Genomic DNA, 23431 nt, shown 5'->3' on the forward strand with positions numbered 1-23431 from the left:
GCTTTGGGACATAGTGGCACCTGAGATCACACTGTAATGGTACCGAGTATCATACAGTCAGGAGAGAAAAAAATCAGGAATGGAAAGGTAAAAAAAAAACAATGAATGAATGAAAGGTAAAAAGGAATTCAATAAGATCATATTACACTGTGTTACAAAAAGCAGAATGTTCAGGATTGGGAAAAGTTCTGAGCACCTACGGTAGAACTTACATAAACAAAACTTCCATCCTAAAATTGGAATTACGTTTTAAAAGCAACGTCTTACAAAAGAGGCATTACTTTCAGGGCAGACCTCGTACTTGCAAGGGCTTCCTCTCATGTGAGTTCTTAGTCTCGGAAAGAGCGTTTTATGAGAGACTTTGCTGTAAGCCTAATAGGAAATCCAGGTGAATTTTCCTGAATATCAGCGTTCATCTGCAGTATTATTGACTCTTAAAGTACAGAAGGTTTGTGAAATCACGCCCCTTTAAGAAATTGTCCTTGCAGACCCCCACTGCAGTGCAGGACAGGCATACATGTCCTTCACTAGACCATTTGCACAGAACAGATCTGCCTTTACTGACATTTTATGTCACTGTGTCATGCCTTCTCTAAAAATAGATTCTTCTTTAGACACTTCACAGTCCTCTGGTGTTAAGGTGGCTTTGAGAGTTTACTTAACAGAAGTGATATTTCAGCTGTTGGCATCCTTTCAGTTAGAACTCTTTTGTGCTCACATAAGGACTTTGCATTTGTTTGCAGTGTGGGTGTTTAAATTTGCTGGTTTTTTTTGTTTGTTTTTTTTCCTGAATGCCTGTTGATTAAGTTGAAATTGGAAGAACTGTTCTAAGACACTGGGGGAGGCGGGCCTGCGGCTTCACTGCTTTTTGTTTTCTTTGGGATTGGACCATTTTCATGTTAGCTTACAAGGGCTGTTTCAGAAGGAAAGCCTCCTATTTTACGACGTTGGCTCACAAGGTCAGTGGTGGATGTTGGTGGTATGGCAGTAGAGGCTGAACCTTCCCATGGGTACTCCATTATGCTTTGTTGCTATGTGATAGATGGAAGTAGAGGGACAGTTGGACAAAGTGGTGTCAGACGTGGAAGCACATGTGAAGCAAAGGAACATTGCTGAATCCCTCCATACAAAAAAAACACCTATCAACATTCACCGACACTTGCTGAATGCTTATGGAGACCAAGAAATGGATGGTGAGGTGGTGAGTGATACATTCCAGCAGTGGCAACAATGACATGACAAGCCATATTCTGGACAGCCATGCACAACCATCATACCAGGAAATTAAGAGTTCCTGTTGATAATCGATGAGAACACAGAGCTAATGGTGGTGACTATGTTGAAAAATAGTATATTGTAGCTGAGAATTTGCTCTATCAAATAGTGTTACTGTGCTCTTTATACATCTTGTAGTTTTCATAGAAATACATTAATTTCAGAGCAACTTATATCAAAGTAAAATATAGGTTTGAGCCATTTGGATAAAAAAGTAGTAAGATGAGAGTCTCCTTACTATGCTAAATGATTCTGGTTCAAGAGGAAGACCAACAGCAAAGAATCACAGAACTTCAATGTTTCAAGTGACTTGCTTGCCAAAAGACAGATGAAAGAGAGGTAAACATGAAGTGATTCATACTGATAACAGAACCTTAAATACCATACGGGCATGAAGGTGATCTTTGTTAAATGCCCATGTAAACATCAGTTCAGTGCTCAGGAGAGGTTAAAAAAAGCCAATTGAACATGAAGATTTATTATGAGGGCATTTTTATTTTAATGCATAGTCCAAGGTCTTCTCAAAGTGGAACACAACCTCTAACCCTGCCCCCATATCATCAGCATGACAGAAAAGGAAGTCACAAAAGGCACAATGCATACACCAAAGCTATAGAAAGCTTCTGTTCTCATAATTATTGAATTTGTGGACTTAGCAGACACAGACTAGTGGAGAGTATTAGTAGAGTGTGATCGTTTACTAACGCTTCCAATCAAAAAGGAGAAAGGTAGAATGGAATTAAGATGTTACTATGTAGTAGTAGTAACCAAGCACAAGGCTGTACTATTCACATAACATAAAATTCAGCAGTGGGCCTCTGTGCTACGTGATGTTGTGAATACCAGAAGCTTGCAATACGAAAAGCAATAAGTCAAATTCATGAAAGCAAAGGTCCACCCAGCACAGGCTGCGGGGAAGGGAAAACACAAGTTATGTGGTACTTCAGTTAAAGTCTTTTAGCTAGAAGTTGCTGAAGGCTGGGAAAGTATATCATGAGAATCATCTTAGAAGCTTGTCCTGCTCTTATACACTGTGACTCTCCTGCTCCTAGAGAGGAGATACTGGGCTAGACAGGCTTCCAGACTGATCTTGTGTTCCTGTTACTGCAGATTACCTTGCACAGAGACATACAACATTTGCATTAGATTAGCTAGTAGCATAGGCTACAGTGAGAGAGAGAAAATAATTAGGAAACTGCTATTTCCTATAGAGACAGAGCTTAACACAGTAGTGTACTAACGTCCATTTGTAATGCAGAAGTTGCTTTCAAACGACGCTGGATGTATAATGACCACTGGTGGTCTATTCAGAAAAAAATAGCTTAAATATGCAAACTTTTACTGTGGAAGTAGTCTGTACATTCAGAAATATTGTATAAATCCTGAACAAATGAAATCAGTTACATACATCACCCTTACAACATAATACAAATATTTGCCTGTGAGCTGAGTCAGCACAACAGTAAATCAAGAGATTTCACAATTATTCCTGTGGATATCAACTAATATTTAACTGAAATGAAATTTTAAGTTTATTACTTGTAATGTTTATTACAGAGATAAAGGAAATCACAGCAAGCTTACCTACTTCTAGAGGGCAATTGTACAATGATGTTCTAAAAGAAAGCGACCTCCTTAACCAGCACTGCTCTTTTCTCTAATAACTAGATTCAAAGGAAACACCAATTCCCAGAAAACACAAAACACTGCAAACCAACTGAGAAAAAGAATTTCTGAGAGTACTTGACACATCAATGTATCCTTTAATACAATTAAACTCAGAAAAAATACTTTGTGGACAGTTATTAAAACTGGAACAAACAATAACAAACAAAAAAGATACTAAAATAATTCCATTTCTGTTTTAATTACAGGGAAAGTACATTCTTAAATTCCAGATTAACTGTAAGAAGAGATGATATCAAATAAACAGCATATTAAAAATAATGTACCTACTTGTCAGTGATGCTCCTCCAAAGCTGTGCACCTGCAATGATGAGAACATAAGATGATTCACAATGCACCAAAACAGAAACCATATATAGTTTTTTCATCTTTATTTGTAGAAATGTGTGAATTTGGGACAAAATAAGAAAGGAAGTCTTCATAACAATTAAAAGCAGAGTGACAACTGTCAGAAAACATCTTTTTCCGTAAACTTAACCTACCAGTTCAAATAGTAATGAATAGTTTGTAGCTACATTTTCACACTGAAGTAGAAGGTAACCAATATGACTCCTGCTTTACAACTACAAACTGACAATCACTTTCTACATTCCTTACAACCCTGTACTAATCTTGCCATCTAGTGGCTAGCTGGAAGTGGGAAGTAGCTGTACAGAACTGTTATTTTGGGGAGAAGTTATTTTGCTGTTTGGAGTGACAATTACTTTCAAATCACTACAGGAAGAAATATTCCTATTCTATTCTATCAATAACCACTCATTAGATTTGCGTTAAAAAATAAACAAAGAACACTGAAAGCAATGCAAATGGTGTAAAATAATCATACTGAGAATATAAAGCTGGGAAACAGGTCTTCCTGATTTCATTTTTATGATGAACGGTTGAGTAATCCTGTGCCAGATGGGAACACCAGATGAAGACGGGATGGTATTTTCACTCTGCCAGCTTGGTAAATACTGGTACATCTAGCATTTGGTCAATACAAAAAATACCATTTAGCAGTAACAGCTAAGAGAGAACTTGTGTAAATCACCACCTGACTGGTGGGTTAATCAGTGTTAGAGGTAACTTATACAACGCTGAGTCTAAAAAATTATGGTAAGTTTTTGAAGTTGTCCACTAAGCAAGCAGGTAGCGGAACAGCCATTAAGATTGTGGAGAAGGCAATGACAGTGAACAGTATTTCAAAAAAGTTTGTGAATAACTGCTGTAACTTAGCAGGGAACAATAGGCTGGGGAAGTCAAAAACGAACGGACAGCATATTGCAGAGGAATACCGTGCATCTCTGATGCTTATTTCCTGCATTCCTTAATGATTTTCCAAACACCCTGCACTGGATTCAACATCAAAGAACAAATAAAAGATGTCACTTCAAAAAATGTTCCCTGATAACATGAAGCACAAGAGATGAGAGTCATTTTGCCAAAGAATTTTCAAGATGGTCATGAAGCATGAGACAAAATAAATTAAAAACAAGCAAACAACAACATAAAAAACAGTCAATCAGCCAATGAATTATTCATCTCTTTCAAACTTGGTAGCATTCGTGTAAGAGTTTTTACGCACTGGAAACTGCAGTGAACTGGAATCTAGAAAAAAAATATCTTTCACTTGTTTCAACTGTGCAAAAAATAGGTCACTTCACAACCTATTTTCAAAGTTGACTGATTCCTATTTGGTCTCCCAAACCTACCAACAGGCACCTAGGGTATAATCAGAGGAGATAGGAACTTTTAGGGAAACAATGTATTTTCAGATCAAGCAGCTGAGAGACAAGAATGATTGTTCACTGATAGTGCTTATACTCATGCGGAAGAAAGGCTCATAGTAGTAGCACCTTGCTTATAAAATAGAGAGAAACTTTATAGAAAATGGTAACAGACCATTGGAGATTCCATTTGATACTTCTGCAATAATCCTAGTATCATAATATTAAAGAAGATCTAGTAATATACCTATATGCTATGAAACATGAGTGTTAAAGCAAGGAATTTTGTCACTATAGTGCCTTACCTTTTACTCTAGATAACACCAAATCCTTTATTATCTGTAGAACTAGCAGTCCAAGTATAATGAGAGAAGTCAGATGATACACTCTCCAAGGGGTCAGCGCAACAAACCTAGAATGTTAAGAAAAGATAAACACTGAATTCTTGTGAACTGATTTGAATTAAATATAAACTTACAGGTTGAAAATAAAAAGAAAAAATAGACTAACAGGATGTTAATCAAATTTAGCTTCTTCCCCCTGTGCTTTCACAGGGAGCAAACACTAAGAGCTCCGAGCATGACAGGCTCATTTAACCATACACTGAGTTTATAGTAGATTGTTTTTGTCCACGCTTTTATCTAAGCACAGCTGAAGTATAAAAACAGGACATTTTCATTACTGCATAAGAAGCATTACTTTTACAATTAATTTATGTTTTATTAACATAAATTGTTTTGTGTTTTTTTTTTTTTAATTCGCACACAGCAGAAGTTAAACATTTCCTTGTGTTTCTTACAGGACCTAACTTCACAGCAGATCCTTACACAAATGATTCTTTCAAATGTGAAGATGAGGTAAAATCACATCATTCATAGCACAATACTCCAACTTGTCTTCATAATGAGCTTTTGTGATTTTTGTTCTTCACTACAAAAAGTTTTTACAACGTGCCGAGTTGAGTCCAGCAGACTCAGACTCACAAGAGATGACTGATAATCTCATGCCCTGCTGACATGGCTCTCCAGGTGCGTCCACATTAGCACTTTTGTTTTACCGACAAATATCATAACTTGCAGAAAAAGAAAGGATCTGATGTGTAAAATAGTTAACATGCAATTAAAAAGTATTGTAACAGCTTGTTTCAAGCACCTTACATCAAAGATCTGATAGCAGTAATTATTTTTGAGCATATTGGCATCTTTTACAAGGTAAGAGCAAAAATGACTTAAGTTCAAGACAAAAAAAAATGATGGAAGCTGAAGATAGCCAAGAATAGTAAGAAGCCACTGTCCAGGGCAGTGGATCAAGTAAGAGTAACAACAAATACAATCATACAAAGCATGTAAATGGTTTATAAACACAACAGACACAAAACTAGTTGTTGTGGCAGCTTTCCTGCAGGAATGAGAGGGAAAAGAACTGAAGCGTGGCATTCTCCAGTATCCCAAGGAAAGCCCTGCGAACACTTGTTTTTTATATAAAGAAAGTTGCCTTCTAGGAGTTTCTACTAAGCTGAAGACACAGCTGTGGAAAACTGCTCTCTTACTCCCTAAAGGCCTGAATTGCATCAAAGAAAACCTCCCTGAAACCACTTTCCATATTTAACACTGTTTAAAGAAATTCAGAAAGCCCAAGCATCTTGACCAGGATCAGGATATCATCTCCAATACCAACAGATAAGCTCATTCTGAAGGTTTTGATCTGAATTGAACCATAAGAGTATTTGAATTCAAAGAGTATTCTACAGGGGGAAAAAAAAGTCTCAAATCAGTTACTCTACAATTCCAGTTAGCTCAACAAAACCAGTAGAGATGTTTAGAGAAAAATGTTTACAAGTTCTTTCATAAGTCAAATAATAATCTCCATTCTTAAATATCCTTGATTCTGTTAAAGGGTGAAGTCTGACTGCACTGAAGGCTTTTTCCTACCCACCTTTTTTTCTAAACTTGCTGATGATGGGGGAGAAGGGGAGTTCTGACACTACAGAGAATAATTCTTAATGTTACTTCTTTGTAACAAATGCAGACCTTTAAGTTGTACAGAATTAATACTACGACTATCCTACAGCTTCTTCATGGTGCTTGTTAATTAGTATTTTATAGGATCGAATAGCATGTTTTAACTTCAGTTAACACTGGGCAGTCCTTCGTGGCTGAAATACACCAGTACTGGAGTTTATGCATGTGCACATTCATACACACACATTTCACTAGTTCTTAAAGGTAAGAAAAGACACTTACTACCTTCCAAAGAATACAGAGAGCATTTGACCTACTTTACAGTCACGACTAAGCCATACTCATAGTTTCACTGCAATCACAGCTGTCACCTGCTGTTAAAAACGGTTGCACTAACACAGACAAGGATTAGCAAACAAGGATTAGCAAGGTAGCATCCTGTCTAAAAGATGTTTCCAAGACATCTCATTCTACATTCCTGTTACTACAGTCTTTCTGCTTCATAACATTTTTGGGGGAAAAAAAATACACAATCTACCTGGAGCATTTATCACAGTGGTCAAATGAGTTCTATTCACTTATATGGAGAACTTCAAATTGTTAAGAATTCCTGGTGTCTCAATGCTGTTAGTTGTCAATCTTTCCCCCATTCTTTCAGTGTTTTTTATTCAGGTCACACTGTTTGCAACAAAGATCATCTCATACAAACTCACAGCCACCGTTTGTCAGCCCTCAGGTGCTCCAGTAATACAGATTAGAAAAACTGTGAGCCATATGTCAGACAAGTCTACACCCTTAAGTCCCTAAGGGTTCAATGGCTGATAATGTTCTCCCTAGTTTTTTGGCATATGTCCACCCTCAGCTTATTGAAAGGTTAGTCCAACGTGCTGGGATCTGAAAACCATGTATTATGCTAATGGTGTAGCAAAATTCTTAAAGGAATTATCAACAAGAGGCATAGCAACTGGATTAGCAAAAAGTCACGGTGGCACACCAGTACTTTCGCTTATGATTAGGAGTTGCTTTTTTCCTCCTCTTATTTTAATTAACAAAGTTTACTTGAATATTTCTAAAACACACACATAACCTGACAAAGCTGCGACAGAATGACACCATCATATACTGTATACAGTATACTTAAGGCCTTTACTCAGACAAAGAAAGATTCAGATGCAGCCACCTGGTTTTAGGGCAGCTAAGTGAAAGCTAGAAGTGCTTCAGACCTCTCACCTGGGCAACACAGTGGTCTCACCTGTGAGACATCCTCTGTTGACATTTAGAGCAGCCAAATGGAAGAGCTACTGGAGGTAGTAAGCAGAGGGCAGATCACTGGGGAGTATGAACTTGATTAGGTAAGCATCTGAGTAACTTGACCTAACTGGACCTGCTTCTAGCAAGAAGTCAAACTAGATGACATCCTGTTGTCTTCTCAACCTGCCGTCTTCTATGAGTCTACAAACAGGTGATTTACATGGTATCTTACAGAAGCAGCAGCTCAAGTTCAGGCATTGCAAAACAGGAAAGTTAGGTAGGTAGACCTTGAGGAAAGATTCCCAAGATGGGAGAGCCTGAGGCCTCCTGTGGCAGCAAACCAGTTCCTTCTCTGCCCTTTGAACTGAATGCACAAAATCAGTACTGTGACATGCTGTAATAGTCAGTATAGGGAAGACAGCTCCATTAAGAGAGGCCTCAAAGCCAACTGGGCATGAACATAGCACTAGTACCAAGGGGAAGCACAAGGTGTTAAGCCACTGAAGATATCTTCTACAGGGAATGAAATCAAACAGTACCAAAAAAACATGCTGTCATGAGAAGTCTGCTGCTTGCCTGTGGCCTGACTTCCAGGTCATCTCCTTGTTCATGCTTTAGGCACCACTGACACTGTCAAGAGAGAACTGGAACAACAGAAAAAATAAACATGAACTGCAGAGCTCTGGATGAAATCATAATGGATATGAAGACCCAGGTGTTCCCCACAATTCTACCAGATGGGGAGGCTGTCCTATGGTGAAACAACTGGAAGGTACTGAGCTATTTAATAGGTATTGTGAGAGGCTAGGCTAAGAGCTTGTAGGTGAGGATCCTAACAAAGGCTAGTAAAGGCTAGTTCCTCTGACATCTTCTGATATGGTCACCTGTCAGGACAGAAGCAATTCTAGGCTTCTGAAGAGTGTTGGGTACAATTTCTAAGCAAAATCAGTCCTGCTGCAAAAGTGGGCTGATGATTTCCTGACCAAATGCTTTATTTGCTTTGTTCTTTGCCAGCCAGGTCCCCTTTGTGCTCAGAGATGGCATTCAAAGAGAAGAAAAGCTACCAACAGCAGAACAGATAGGAGATAGGGATCTCTTAAAAAGAAATAAACAAAACATCCTCCAAGTCCACCAAACCCACAAAACCTAGTGTGCTGCACTCAGCAGTGATGAAAATCATTGCAAAGGACAATTCCCATCACCCTTCAAAATCAGTGGAAATCAGGGAAGGCAGATGACAACTGAAGAGCAGAATCCATCGCCACAAACATCAACATGACTGAACCAGGGAACTGCAGGCTGCTCATCCTCATTTCAGTTCATATGAAAATGATTCAACACATCCCTTTGATGTTTCTGGACAAGATGATCATAGAACCATAAAATAGTTTGGGTTGGAAGGGACCTTTAAAATCATCTAGTTCCAAACCTCCAGCTATACTCAGGGACACCTCCACCTAGACCATGTTGCTCAAAGCCTGATCCAGCCTAGCCTTGAATGCTTGCAAGGAGGGGGCATCCACCACCACACTGGGCAACCTGTTCCAGTGTCTCACCACCCTCACAGTACAGAATTTTTTCCTGGCATCTAGTCTAAATCTACCCTCTTCCAGTTTAAAGCCATTTCCCCTCATCCTGTTGCTACCTGCCCTTAAAAAAATTCCCTCCCCAGCTTTCCTCCCTCAGGGAGGACCCAGTATGGATTCTCCAAGAGTAAACTGCACTTGACCTACTTGATGATTAAAATGACTAAATTTATGGATGAGGGGTGAGAACAGCACTTAATCTACCTTGACATAAGAAAGGCTTTTGACAGTCTCCAGCAATCTGGATGGGTGGACTGCTTATATGGGTGAAAAACCCATTATATTGCCAGGCTCAATTAATACTGTCATGTTAATGGTTTGTGTGCTTCCTGTTGGCCAGCTACAAGTTGAGCTCCTCAGAGGGCTATCAAAGGACCGGTCCGGTTTTGTAAACTCATCTATGACCTTACAAAGGTGATAAAGCACACTCTCCTTAAGTTTATTACTAACACTAAATCAGAGGAGATGGAGGGAGGGACAGTGAGCACACAAGAGGCAACAGCTTAAAGGAACATCAAGAAATTCAACAAAGAGAGACAAAGTTCTGTGCCCAGGACAGGCCAATCCCCTGCCACCTATACAGGCTGGGGATGGACTGGCTGAGGGGATACTCTATGGAAAAGGATATACAGATCCTGCTTGACAGTCGGTTTAATCTGAGTAAATTGTGCTCACTGACAGTGAGGAAAGCTAACAATGTATCAAGCTGCATCAGCAGTTCAGCCAGAGCAAAGACATGAAGTGATTCTCTCCTTTACTTTGGGATAGCGAAATTACACCTGGAATATTTCAGTCAGTGTTGGGTCTCTCAGTGCATCAGTCTCCCAGTATATCAGTAATCAAGAGCAAATTGAGCGGACAATCACCAAGGTGCAGCTGTGGATGAGGGAGATGAGCTGGAGCGCTTGTCTTGTGATAAGAGACTGAGAAACTTGGGCTTCTTCAGCCTGGAAAAAAATGAAGGCGTTGGAGGAAACGTACCAGCAGTTTTCCAGTATCTGCAAGGGGCTGTAAAGAAGATGAATCCAAGGCTGCTACTGAACTACTGTGGGAAACCGAGAAACAGGTGAATTATTGTAGCAAAATGCTCCTTCAATTCTTTACATTTTCAAAGTTTAGAAATACTTTTCATGTAGTGGAGAAAAGTGCAACTCTCTGTTCAGATGTAGAAGAAACACCTTTTTCACTTAACTTTTCTCTCAATAAGCACGTCACCCAAGAACACAGATATCTAAAGATTTTAATAAAACACTCAAACAAGAACAGAAGAACTGGAAGTAGTCAATTCGTGACTTACCAGCCAACCAAGATACTTTCCATCTGATAGTGCCTAACAACTAAAACTTCTGTCATTAAATACATAAAAATAATACTAAAAGAAGCCCACAACCAAACAACAAAAACCAGAAGAGGACACAACTACTACTCTAAAACTTGCAGCGTTCTCTTTAATTGCTTCTTTGTTAAAGACAAAGACAATTCAATCTTCAACCTTTTATTCAAGAGGTTTATTTGCCAGGTTTTATACAACAGATTAAGACTGTATTTGTTCAGCCAGAAAGCACAGATGGCATCCATCAACCTGGACAGCAGCTCCCTAGAAAACCTAGAAAAAAAGATTCTGGAATCATCAAAGAACCACAGAATGGCCTGGGTTAAAAAGGACCACAATGATAATTGAGTTTCAACCCCCCTGCTATGTGTGCAGGGTCACCAACCACCAGACCAGGCTGCCCAGAGCCACATTCAGCCTGGCCTTGAATGCCTCCAGGGATGGGGCATCCACAGCCTCCTTGGGGAACCTGTTCCAGTGCGTCACCACCCTCTGTGTGAAAAACTTCCTCCTAATATCTAACCAAAATCTGTCTCAGTTTAAATCCATTCCCCCTTGTCCTGTTGCTGTTCACTCTTGTAAACAGTCTTTCCCCTTCCTGTTTATATGCTCCCTTCAAATATTGGAAGGCTGCAATGAGGTCTCCCCAAAGCCTTCTCCAAGCTAAACAAGCTCAGTTCCCTCAATCTTTCTTCATAGGAGTAACACATTAACTCCCAACATAAGAAAGATATCCACCAGCTCAATCTACTGTCACTTGGCAGCCACCTTTAGAAGCAGCACAAAAGGCAAAGACTGCTGAACACTTCTACAGAATTACGATCCTTAGCTACAGGTCACTAAGACGAAGGGTAAGAATTGAAATGGCTTATTCTCTCTACCCTAACTACAGGAAACAAGATTTTTATCGTGATCATAGAGAAACTTGCTTATAAGTGGTAAATTTACAAGTGAAATGGTGATTTGGGAAACGGGATGAATAACAAAGTGCTCCACTGCAACGTTATCTCACGATGTGTGCAAGAAAACCTCCTGGGGAAAGCACTAGTTAGAACTATGTTCGCGGGCTATAGATCAGATTTGCCATAACTGATTCCATTCAGATGGGCATTTAAAATAAAAGCTTATAAAAGGAGGTTGTTGAGGTCACTGAAACATCCTTCTGAGTCTACCACGACATCAAATGCTACCATCTCTTCAGTGAAAACGGGAGATGCTTCCAAGAGTTAAAAAGTACATTGAATTAAGCACAGAAATCAAAGAACCTGCCTGCCTCTATTCTTGTACAAACATGCCCAGATGACCTCAATTAACCCGTACTCTGGGAAAGTCCAGAAGAACTCTTAATCCCATTTTCTCATACAGTAGCAGCAGTTTGATGTTAAAAAAAAACCGACCTCCACCACACTGCCCTAAATCTCCTTTTCTCTAATGCTCTCATTAGTCCTGTAACATCTCCCATGGAGCACAGCATATCTTCCTAGAAGTTCTATTGTTCTCAGGATTACAGCTGCTATTTTAAAGGTCTTGTTATCTTGAGCTACAAAAGAAAAGAAAAGAATCATTTCTCTCTGGACACAACTACAGTTAGGTGCAGAATGCCTTTGTGTCATGAGGGAACTACAAACCCAAGCTGTGTTGCAATTCTGCTCAGTTTAGCATTTCCATCTTCCATAAAGTTCTCATCCTGGATTTGGTCCTTAATTATTCAGTAATGCTCGCTTTCCCTCAGCTCCTCAATTATCCTCCTTGATTTATTTTCTGATTGATCCTGCTTTCTGCTGAGTGGCTGAAAACATACTGTCAAGTGGCCAGGTTTTTTATGTAACACAGCCTGGCTCTTAAACAATGTCAATTTTCATTCCAGCAAACCAGTCTCTCAGCCAAAACTGTGCAAGTTGTCACGCAAAAAACTGTTGAGATAATGGTGCTTTTTTTTCTTAATTAAATTGATTTAGCCTTCCATTCCACTTTACCTTTGAAGCCTTCTAAAATTCTAATAACATGTGTTGGAAAAGTAAACGTAAGATTAAAGCTGCCCAACTGAAAACAAGTAGCCCCTACAATTCAATCACAGCTGACATTGCTATCAGAACATTAACTTGAGTTCGGAAAGCGTGGGAAGCTTTTGGGAAAGCATTCGTTTGACAAGATAAGGATTCGAAAACAGCTGAAGCAGTTCTGAAAGAGTATAAGCTGAATTCAAGCCACGGGAAGTTCACCAGCACTACCTGCAGTTTCAAAGCCTGGATTCATTAAAACCCAGAGATGTTTAAGTGAAAATGAAAGTCAAATTTAGATAGTCAATACAAGTGATACAAAGTCTCTGAATTTCTCACTAATGGCAGCCTTCCAGTACCTTAAGGCAGCCTACAGGAAGGCTGGGGAAGGATGTTTTAGAAGGGCACGTAGGGACAGGATGAGGGGAAATGGCTTTAACTGGAAGAGGGTAGATTTAGACTAGATATCAGGAACAAATTCTGTACTGTGAGGGTGGTGAGACACTGGAACAAATTGCCCCCTTCCTGGAAGCACTCAAGGTCAGGCTGGATGGGGCTTTGAGCAACCTGGTCTAGAGGGAAGTGTCCCTGCCTATAGCAGGGGGATGGAACTGGATGATCTTAAAGGTCTCTTCCAACCCAAACCATCCTATGATCTGGTGGCACACTGGTAATGCTGGTACAAGAAGTTCCAAGCAAATCATCATTAAGAACAGCTCCACAGAAACAAGTGGGGGCAAACAACCACTGGCCTGACGGCTCCCGGGCAGTACCACTACAATGACTGAACAACAGCAGTCATCACCTTATCAGCCTCTTAGGAACAACATCACCAGCATAAAAATGCCTCCTGAAACAGACAAGACCAAGAGGAAAGTTGTATTTTTAAGCAGCGAGCTGGATCTGAAGTTCAGTGCAGTCTTTGCATGAGAAATCCCAGGAAACTGAAAAATGGCAGAGTAATTAGCAGCCCAAAAACATCCATCAGTCACTATCAAGAACAATGTGTTTTATGCCTCGTTAATACAGTCCATGACGATTTATTTGCAATTTTCTAAAGTAAAGGAGCTCTGGAAAACATGGTGAAATTAAATTAGCAAATTTCTCGTACCACAAGAATGTTATTTCAGTAGTAAATGTAAAAAAATGCATTCATATACAGCATCCGGATGAAGGATTTCTTAGGGGAAGAGGTTACCATCAAATATAACAAAGGTTCTGTGATGAGACAGAAATAGTTAACTCTCAGCAGCTCATACTGCAACAGTTTGTGCACAAAGGGTTCTGAATGACAAACATACATCCAGGGACAAAAGGAACAGAGGAAAAACACTGTCCTCCCAGAATTAAATGGGAGAGAGGAAGGAACCATCACTATTCTTCCAACAGTTGGAAAGCACTGAAATTAAACTTCACCACCCATTCCTCCTCTTCCAGTACCAACACTGCTGATACAGCAAAAGACGACCACAGCCATCCTTCTGCTTTTCTCTCTATCTTGAGGAGCACTGAGAATCGAGGCCCTATGCCCTGAGAGCACATCTGCAGAGGGATGGGGACAGCAGCACTGAGGAACTAAAAGGCAACGCTCCTCCAGCCCACAGTGCTGTCAGCACCGAGCGCTGTGAAGAGAGGCTCTGCAGGCAGCTGGGCTCCACTTACACCCAGCGCTGTGTCCTGACTCGAGCTGAGTCACAGCAACTAGGCTGACCAGCTGGACTGGAGCTCCAGAGGGAAGCAGAGGGAGCAAGCATGCTGCGCTGCAGATACGTGATGCCAACACACCAAGGAGAGAAATGTGAGACCAGATTTAAACCAGTGTTTAATTTTCAGTGTCAGCTTTTGGAGGTTTGCTGACGAGATCATTCCTGATGTTCTTCAGTTTTACTGCAGTTTTACTGCATAGCTCCCCAGTTCATCTCTCCGCTCCCCCGGCATCAGGAAAGAGCTTTCCAAGGAGAGGCAGCATTATCACCAAAATAAAAGCAATCCTTGCACTGGCTTCATTTCATCCTGACTCATTTTGACACTAAGAAAGTAGAGTGAGCTACAAATCCCAACAAAATATCACAGGTCACTTCACAAGCTGCAGTAGGACTGTGAGATTTTCTGTACACATTATACGCAGCATGCACTATACACATGGACAAAAGAACAGCAAACAGGTTGTCCAGCAGCTATTACTCCTTGAGGCACAGAAATGAAACCAGTTAAACACCGCCCTTGATTTTATCAGAGCCAATTACAAAGAAACATAAAGCATTATGACCCTCCAAATTGCTGTCAGAGCAGGTGAGCTCTGAGAGCAGAACCACATAATTTTCCTAGTGAAAGGACTTACCAAGGGCACTTAAGAGCAAGACTGATAACAAAAGTCAACTGAGATGACACATCACACACGCTGCTCCTCGGATTTGAGAGGATGAAGTGATTTTGGAGATATATGCACAGATATTTGCTCATGCAGTGTGAAGCTTCAGAAAGTTCTGTGTGACTTGGATCACCACTACAGTTACGGGGAACTAGGTGGAGTTTGCAGTTAATCCACTTATTTGCTTGTTTGCCTCTTGTACATTGGAAAGGAGGAAGCTTTAAGCACTGGAAACAAAGTTCCAGTTCACAGAATTGGGATTCAGGTTGGCAGGGATCTCGAACCCACTCAGCCCCAACCCCATGCCATGGGCAGGGCTGCCACCCACAAACTCAGGCTGCCCAGGGCCCCATCCAACCTGGTCTTGAGCACCTCCAGGGATGGGACACCACAGCTTCTATGGGCAGCTGTGCCAGCCCCTCATTGATAAACTTCCCTGACATCTAATCTAAACTTCTCCTTTACTTTTAAACTGTTCCCCCTTACACTGCCACTATCTGTCCACACCAGTCCCCCTCCTGTTCGCCAGCTCCCTTCAAGTACTGGAAGGCTGTGATGAGGTCTCCCCAGGGCTTTCTCTTCTCCAAGTGACCAACCCCGGCTCCCTCAGCCTGTCCTTACAGGATTCAGTCTTAGGGTCTCAGCTGTACGTTCACATAAGAAGTCCCAACACATAAACCTCCCTAAGGTCAAGGGGAAGCTCTGAAGAAGTTTCACAAAGAAAGGCCAAGCTTTTGTTTTCTAAAGAAATCATCACAAGAGGTGCTACAAACATAACAACGAGGCCATCTCTGTCAACTACCGAATTTTGTCAACCAAACGACACCCGACTAGAAAAACTCCAGTTGGAAAGGCAGGCTTGGTGCGCTGCAGCAACATTCCCACTGCCAGCCCTCCATCAGGGCTGACCAGGAGGCGCACACGCACCTAAACCAACCCTTGAGGGAAGGCACCCCGCAGCACGGCACGGCGCTGGCCGCGGGCCCCCACACCGCAGCCGTCAGAACCGCACGGTGACGGAGGCCCAGCGCTCAGCCGCATCTGCTCTGCGATCGCCACGGACGGCTGCAAGCGGGACAAGCGACGGTGCAGGTGTCCCCTCGGAGAGCCGGACGCCGCGGGAGCGGCCCGGGCTCCTCCCGGGGCGGGGAGGTGTGCCGTACTGTCCCCCGGCAGGGCGTCCCCCCGCGCCCGGCGCGCTCACCAGAAGAGCAGGTTGGCGCAGACGAAGCCGCCCAGGCTGTGAAGGGGCCGCTCCCAGCTCAGCGCCGCCGCGATGCAGCAGCCCACCGCCAGACCCGTCTCCCCGAGCAGAGCCGCCGCCACCCCGGCCCCGCCCGACACCTCCGCCGGGGCCGCATCCTGGGGGCCCTGCGGCCGCTCCCGCCCGCCGCCGCCGCTCTCCCCGCCCGTCTCCGGCTGCCGCGGCCGCGCGGACGTCGCGCTCGCCATGGCTGGGTGGCGGCGGCCGGGCTGGGCTGGGCCGGGCCGCGCCGGACCGGGCGGGCGGGCGGGAGGCGGAGCAGAGCGGGACGGCCGTTCCCACCCCGTCCCCCACCCCGATCGGCGCCGGTGACGTCACCGCGGCAGGTGTCACGAGGGGCTGCGCGTGCGCGTGGCAGGTGCATGGGGAGGGCGGGGCTGAGGGCGGCGCCTGGCGGAGGGCGGCGGTGGCGGGTAACAGCCGGCCCAACGTACGGCCCCAGCCGCTGCCCTCGTTGTAGGGTCGTTTAGTTGGAGAAGACGAGTAAGATACCCAGCTCAACCATTAACCCATTCCCACCAGGTCCCTCAGTGTCACATCTTCATGTTTCTTGAACGCACCCGGGGCAGTGACTCCACCACCTCCCTGGGCAGCCCATTGCCGGGTCTCACCGCTCGCACTGAGAAGAAATTTTTCCTAATATCCTACTTGAACCTCCCCTGGCACAACTTGAGGCCATTCCATCGTGTTACACAGGACAAGAGGCCAACTTCAAACCCCGGAAAGCACACCCACTGAGGTACATCCCTTGAGCATCAATTGCTGAACAGGCAAAATGGGATTCAAAGGACGTGTCTGTCAGTGTAACTGACCTGGTAACTCATTAAATACTTGGCTCTTGCAGTGAAAACTAACAAATAGAGTAATTTGGGGTTGTAGATTAACATCTATTTCAAGCTTAATTGGGTACCCACCCTCTTTCACTTGACCACTGCAGCAAAAGGAGCTTCGATCACTTAGAGGTGGAAATACCTTTTATTTCTCCAAGGTAAAGAAAGACAAAAGATCATGGAGTTGGTTCAGCTGTGATTGGCTGCAGATCTCCAGATCTTCTGTGTGGTTTAAGCAGATGACCTTGGGAAGGAGTTCTGTTGCTTATGATTCCACATGCCTTTGAGTGTATGAAAGTGATTAGGTGTTGTTTGTGAAGGCCTGAGAGAGTGAAAGGAAAGAAGCAGGCTTTCCTTGTAACCCAACAACATGGATGGAAAAATAAGGCCTGGGGAGGAGCTTCGGCAAGGTTGGAGCAACAAATACTTTCTTGTTTTGCTTCAGCCCTTTGCTGATGGATGGAGCTTTGCCCTAAAAAGACTTCATCAAGACAGCGTGTCCTTGCAGTGCTGGCAAATAGGCAGCTGTCTTATTAGGTGTGCAGGATGCTGCTTAGCTGCTGAGCTCTCTGATGCTGCTCCAGCAACCCTCCTGCCCTCTAGGGTGCAGTGGATGCCTGCAGATTCTGATTGCCTCTTTTGGGGAGTGGGAGTAGAGGGAATTTTATGAGTATGTGGGAGTAAAAATAGGGACCTCTGACAAGGAGGAAAAGCAATTGTCCTTCTTTCAGGCCATTTTAGGATGATTTGTTGTGTGTGCCAAGCTGCTTGTTGTGGTTAATGCTGTCCATAATACTATCAAACCTTCCCCAGCTTAGCCAGTAGCAGCTATCTTTCCCTTGCCAGCATTCAGTTATTTTGGTATTGTGGGCTGACGTACTCAGGATCTAAGTCTAACTGACTCCAAACAGTCACGAGATAAGCACGGATAGAAGTCAGGTGTTCCTCACACAATATAAAATGAGCATGGGATAGTTAGCCACAGAAATCATCCTTGATTTAAATGATTTAGATTGGAGTTTAACCAATGTTAGATCTTAGTATGTATTGAATTTGTGAAATGCAGCTAGAGGTATTATAGTCCTGTAGCCCTAAGGATTACAGCCATGGCAGATATTAGGCAAATAACCCTTTCCAATATTCTGTGCTTTTTAAAAGGATTGGAATATGATTGAATGCCCCCGCACTTAGACTCCACATCACTGTCCCTTTGATTAAACCAGACACAAGGAGTTCAAGGATTCCCTGCTCCCAAGAAAACAAGGATGATGAAGGGTGGTTTCGGAGGGCAGGGCAGGCTATAGGTACACAAGTCTTCCATATCTTGATTAAACTTGTTTCTCTTCTGCACTACAGGCCTCTGCTTTCCTGACCTATACCATAAAGGGTATGAATGGAAATTAGTGAAAAAACCTTCCAGAACAGTTTCTGTTATTTAGCTAATGGAAAACATGCCTCATGTATTGATGGATGGCAGCTTTTCTTTTCCACTGTTGATAGTTAGTGGTGTGATTTATATGACTGAGCTTGGTCTGATTTATGTGACTGGACTTACTGAAAGCACTCTGGTATAAACACCAGTGTGAGAGAAAAGATGGCTCATTCATTTGTGAAGCACTGCATTTTAGATGTTAAATGTGGCAGTAAATATGCTCTCTGGCATTGATCTGTCTGTAGTTTGATGTTTTGACTGCTTGAGTTTGAAAGGATTGTGTGCTATCTGTGCAGCAAAAAACGAAGGAGTGGTACGCAGTGCACAGCTGCATACAGAATTAGAGTAGAGGGTGCAGTTCTGGTGTCAAGGACTGTGATGTAAATGATGGATGAAGCCTGAGGAGAAAGATTTCTAAATGGTTGCATGAGAGGAGCTTACAGTTATCAAAGCCTTCTAATGCTTCTGAAATATGTCTGAAAATTCTGATGTCAGCACGAAGTAACAGTGTTGATTTCAGGATTCCAGCTCAACATGATACGCAATAATCAAAAATACCTTCAGTGGAAAAGGCATAGCTTATATTTATAGTCAAACCAATAGCATTTTCTGAAAACAATGAAGTCTATCTCCTGAGTCTGTTTTTGTGCAGCGCAGTGAATTGTTGTGGATGCTGACCTACTGACCTTTAGACCTGATGGATTGAAAATGATCTTTATTTTTTTCTGGGAAAAATTATACACAGAGTAATTTTTCTTTGTAACTAAAGTGGTTAGTCATAAAGCACTGAGAATAAACTGAATCCAGAGAAGAGTGTGAATTCTTGCTGTCACAGTCGAATCCCATACTCAACGAATCTGATACCTTAAAAGCTCCGATGGCTATCTGTCTTTTTGACCGGCTCTCCATTGTATGAGGTGTCAGTATGTTGTCGAATCACACATCCGGAAAAATATATTGTGTGGAACTAAGGAGTGTTTGTGGTTGGTTTGGTGTCAGGGGCCAAAAGCTATTTCCAGCCTGAATTGCTGGCCCACTAGGTAATTACAAACGTTTGTTGCAACCAGTTATATTAGTGATTTTAAAACCAATGAAAATTAGGTTGAGGACAAAAGCAAGACACGTCTTTAATTAAAAAAGAACATTTACTAAAGAGTGAAAGTATGTTAAACACACAATCTGACAAAGCTTAGAAGATTGAGGTTCTTGTTCGCCCCTCAAGATCTATGACAAATCAGAATCTAGATGATCTTAAAGGTCCCTTCCAACCCAAATCCTTCTATGATTCTATGAACCTTCTGTCTTCAAGAGTGAACAAACCCAGCTCTCTTAGGCTCTCCTTCTAGGGAGCCTTTGGCATCCTTCCAGTATATCACCAAGTGCCTAATATTGGGCAGCCCAAAACTGGACATAGTATTCCTTATGTGATCTCATGAATGGTGGAAGGAGAGGAAGAATCACATCCCTTGTCCTATCAATGACCTATAGTTATTGTATGCTTACTGACTCTGTATCCAGTTGTCGCCATTTCCTAACTTGTCTGTTTTGAGGCTAAGGATTCATGTTGTAATCATTCTTCAGATGATAGTGCTTTTGTGGCAGTGATCATCTTTGTTGCCCTTCCCTGAAAACTTCCAGTTCTAAGATATCTTTCTTCTTCAGTTCTAGTCACATCAGCACTTCAATTGAAATGGGAGGCGATCACAGATTTAGGTAGTTTCATGTGGCTACATGCTTCCTTAAGAGCCCTCGGTGATGGATTTAGCCAAAAGCCTTCTGGAAATCCAGCTAAAATATATGTCCCTCATCAACAGGTGTCCAGTACTTATATTGTTTCTTTTAATCCTTCCTAATTAACATTAAAAGCCTTTTGTTCCCTGGATCACCTTCACTCTGTGAAGACTGGTGTCAAATGTGTTATATGTGCGGTGCATCTTTCTTTAGTCTTGCTTCTGCTGGAAGCTTCCTGGATGCATTTGTGGTCTTTCTCACTGTTCACTAACCTCCGGTAGCTGTTATAGTTACGATTAAAATGTAGAGCAACTTCACAATTAATAACTGCCAACTTTTGATGTCCACCTTCTGAGCTTTTCAGCATCTAAAAGGCCTCTCTATTGTACATTTCTTCTTTTATTTAAATGGAGCATACTATTATCTTCAAACAGCAGGAATGTATTAATTGTTTTCCTACATTACTGCATCCTGCAGTTAGGTTGGTGTTGTATCTACTAAAGTATTTTATGTACGTGTGTATGTATCTGTTACAACAGCAGGCGCTCAATGCCCTATTCCACACTCATCCCCTGCCACGTGCTTCTTGAACACAGGATTCAGCTTAATATTCCAGGTCTTGGTCTTCAGTACAGATCTATTTCAGTTGTTGTAACTGATAGTAGCTGAAGGAAATGCAGGAAAATTCAGAAGCACAATCGGCAGTTTCTATGAGGAATGTCAGTCGCCTCCCAGAAACGCTTTTAGAGGCTGCCCTCTGCTGTTTCTTTCAGCCACCAGCTTTGCATCTGGCTTCTTTGTTCTATAGGTATTGTTACGTGTCGAATGCGCTATGGTATATCTTGTCTGAAGTTATATTTTTCAAGAACATTAGTCATTAAGGCCTTGTTTTATACCATATGAAGACTGTATGCTGCTTAGTGTCTATTTTTACTTCTGTCATGCTAATAAATTTTCTTATCCTTCTTTATCCAGATCTAGTACTAGACCAAGCTGCAGAGGCTTCTCTCTGTGAAGAGCTTCCCCCTGGCATTCAATCTCTACCTTCCCTCCTTGAGCTTAAAGCCATTCCCTATTGTCCTATCACTGCCTTTCCTTGTAAAAAGTTGATTCTTCTCCTGCTTATAATCCCCTTTTAAATACTGGTAAGGCTGCAATGAGGTCTCCTTGCAGCCTTCTCTTCTCCTGGCTGAAATAGCCCAGCTCCCTCAGCCTGTCTTCATAGGGGAGGTGCTCCAGCCCTCTGATTGTCTTTGTGGCCCTCCCCTGGACCCTCTCCAACAGCTCCACACCTTTCCCATGTTGGGGGCTTCAGACCTGGACACGGTACTCCAGATGGGTTTCCTCCTCATTAGGTTCATGTGGACTCACCTTTAGAATTTGTCAAGGTGCCTCTGGATGGCATTCCTTCCTTCTAACTTCAGTATCCCAGTTGTCCCGCTGAGGGGAAGATTGCATTGCTTCCTTTTATCTTCCTGACCTGCTCTTTGTCTTCTCTATTGGATAGAAGTCCTTGCAGATTGAAGTCTTTACTGACCTCATAATGTGTGTTTGCACGGTGCCAAGCATAATAAACCATAATAAACCGGGTGCAATCTCAAACAGATTTCCCAGGTACTTTCCCAATATAAATAATGAAAGGCAGAAAAACTTGTAATTTACAAATCAAAGCCATGGGTGATTTCTAAAACAAATCTTAAGAAAAGTCTGTGCTTGCAAAAGCTTGTATGTGACCTTAAAATGAAACGATTGGCTGTCTGAGGTTATGAGATGGCTTAGAGTACATGGAATTATGCTGGGTTGTGGTAGACAATATTAGTTGGTAGGATGAAATGAAAACTTAGTACTTTTAACACCGTGTGTGCAGATGTACGTTTATGGGAAAAAAAATAATATGCATAGTAAGTGAAATTGGAGTCTCCCAGTTCAGACTTCTCAAACTTTTCTAACAATGAAATGTTTGTCTGTTGGGCAGCTTGAATTCATTGGACCCATTGGCTCTTTAAGCTAAAAAACAAGGTAGCACAAGACAAAAAGAAAATAAGAAGAAAAAATTGGCAAAATCGTGTGAGTGTTGATGCTGTTTCTTAGCCAGAGCTGTTAGACCTCAGTAGTTTTTTCCTTCTCCACTAGGTTATGCTGCTTGTCAATGCCAACGAACTCCCAGCTGTAACAGCGGAATCCAGCTACAAAGTAAGGGATGTATGTATGCTTATTGGGCACTTTTAGTTTTTTCTTCTGTCAGGATGCTCTATTAGCCCTGCAAGAAATGCTCCTTTCCACACGGTTAATATGTGTGACGGTAATAGTAAATGTGCCTTTCTCAAATGCAGTATTCTTTTCTGCTTTTACAGAGTTGAGCTAGCATGACAATGCACATTCCCATATTCTGAGTTGTTGATGTGGCATTAAACCATTACTTGGATAATCCAATTGGATCAACGAAAAAACTTTGATGTAACTGTGTAGGATCTGAGACAAAGGATTTTCTGGAAGAAAATGTATGTTCACAGGCTACGCTTAAAACCTGCTAAGAAACCACTTAAAACAGATGCGTTTAGTCTAGAAATCGCACTGTACAGCCACCTCATGAAATGATTATGCAGCAATTTACAGGTGTTGTTCAACTCCAAAAGGTCTTGAGTCCTTGTCTGTTTAATTATGATGTAGAAGTTTAATAACATCAGTTGATTTTCATCGATCTAATTCTGGGCCAAATTACAGTAATCCCTTATATAGATTTGCTGTTTGAATGTATATGAGAGATGGTCAGTAATGACTTTATACACTGAATGTATAAGTAACCAGAACTGTACTGCCCACTGCTGTCAGGCAGAGTGCTGCCAAGCCTGTTCGGCTAAGGCTGCATGAGGGCTGGGGACTGTCAGTGTGCTCTGGGGAATGACAGAAGCAACAGGTAATTTCACTTGAGAATAGATGGTTGGAGGCCCAGAAAAGTGCTTGGCATTCACTGTGGCTTTCTGTGGAGAAGACTGGATGAT

General features: G+C 42.1%; 1 protein-coding gene across 1 annotated transcript in view; it reads right to left on the reverse strand.

Annotated features, from left to right (window-relative positions):
• The window catches only part of RETREG1 (reticulophagy regulator 1), a 61793-nt gene extending 45088 nt beyond the window's left edge, over positions 1–16705 (reverse strand). Inside the window, exons 1-3 of the mRNA XM_072329301.1 lie at positions 16377–16705; positions 4976–5082; positions 3232–3262 (exon numbers count right to left, since the gene is read on the reverse strand). Of these exons, the coding sequence (XP_072185402.1) occupies positions 3232–3262; positions 4976–5082; positions 16377–16624 (386 nt within the window). The 5' untranslated portion in view covers positions 16625–16705. The remainder of the gene's footprint in view (positions 1–3231; positions 3263–4975; positions 5083–16376) is intronic.
• Positions 16706–23431: the final 6726 nt, after the last annotated feature.

The sequence above is a fragment of the Excalfactoria chinensis genome, chromosome 2, assembly GCF_039878825.1.
Source record: "Excalfactoria chinensis isolate bCotChi1 chromosome 2, bCotChi1.hap2, whole genome shotgun sequence".
Lineage (NCBI taxonomy): Eukaryota > Metazoa > Chordata > Aves > Galliformes > Phasianidae > Excalfactoria > Excalfactoria chinensis.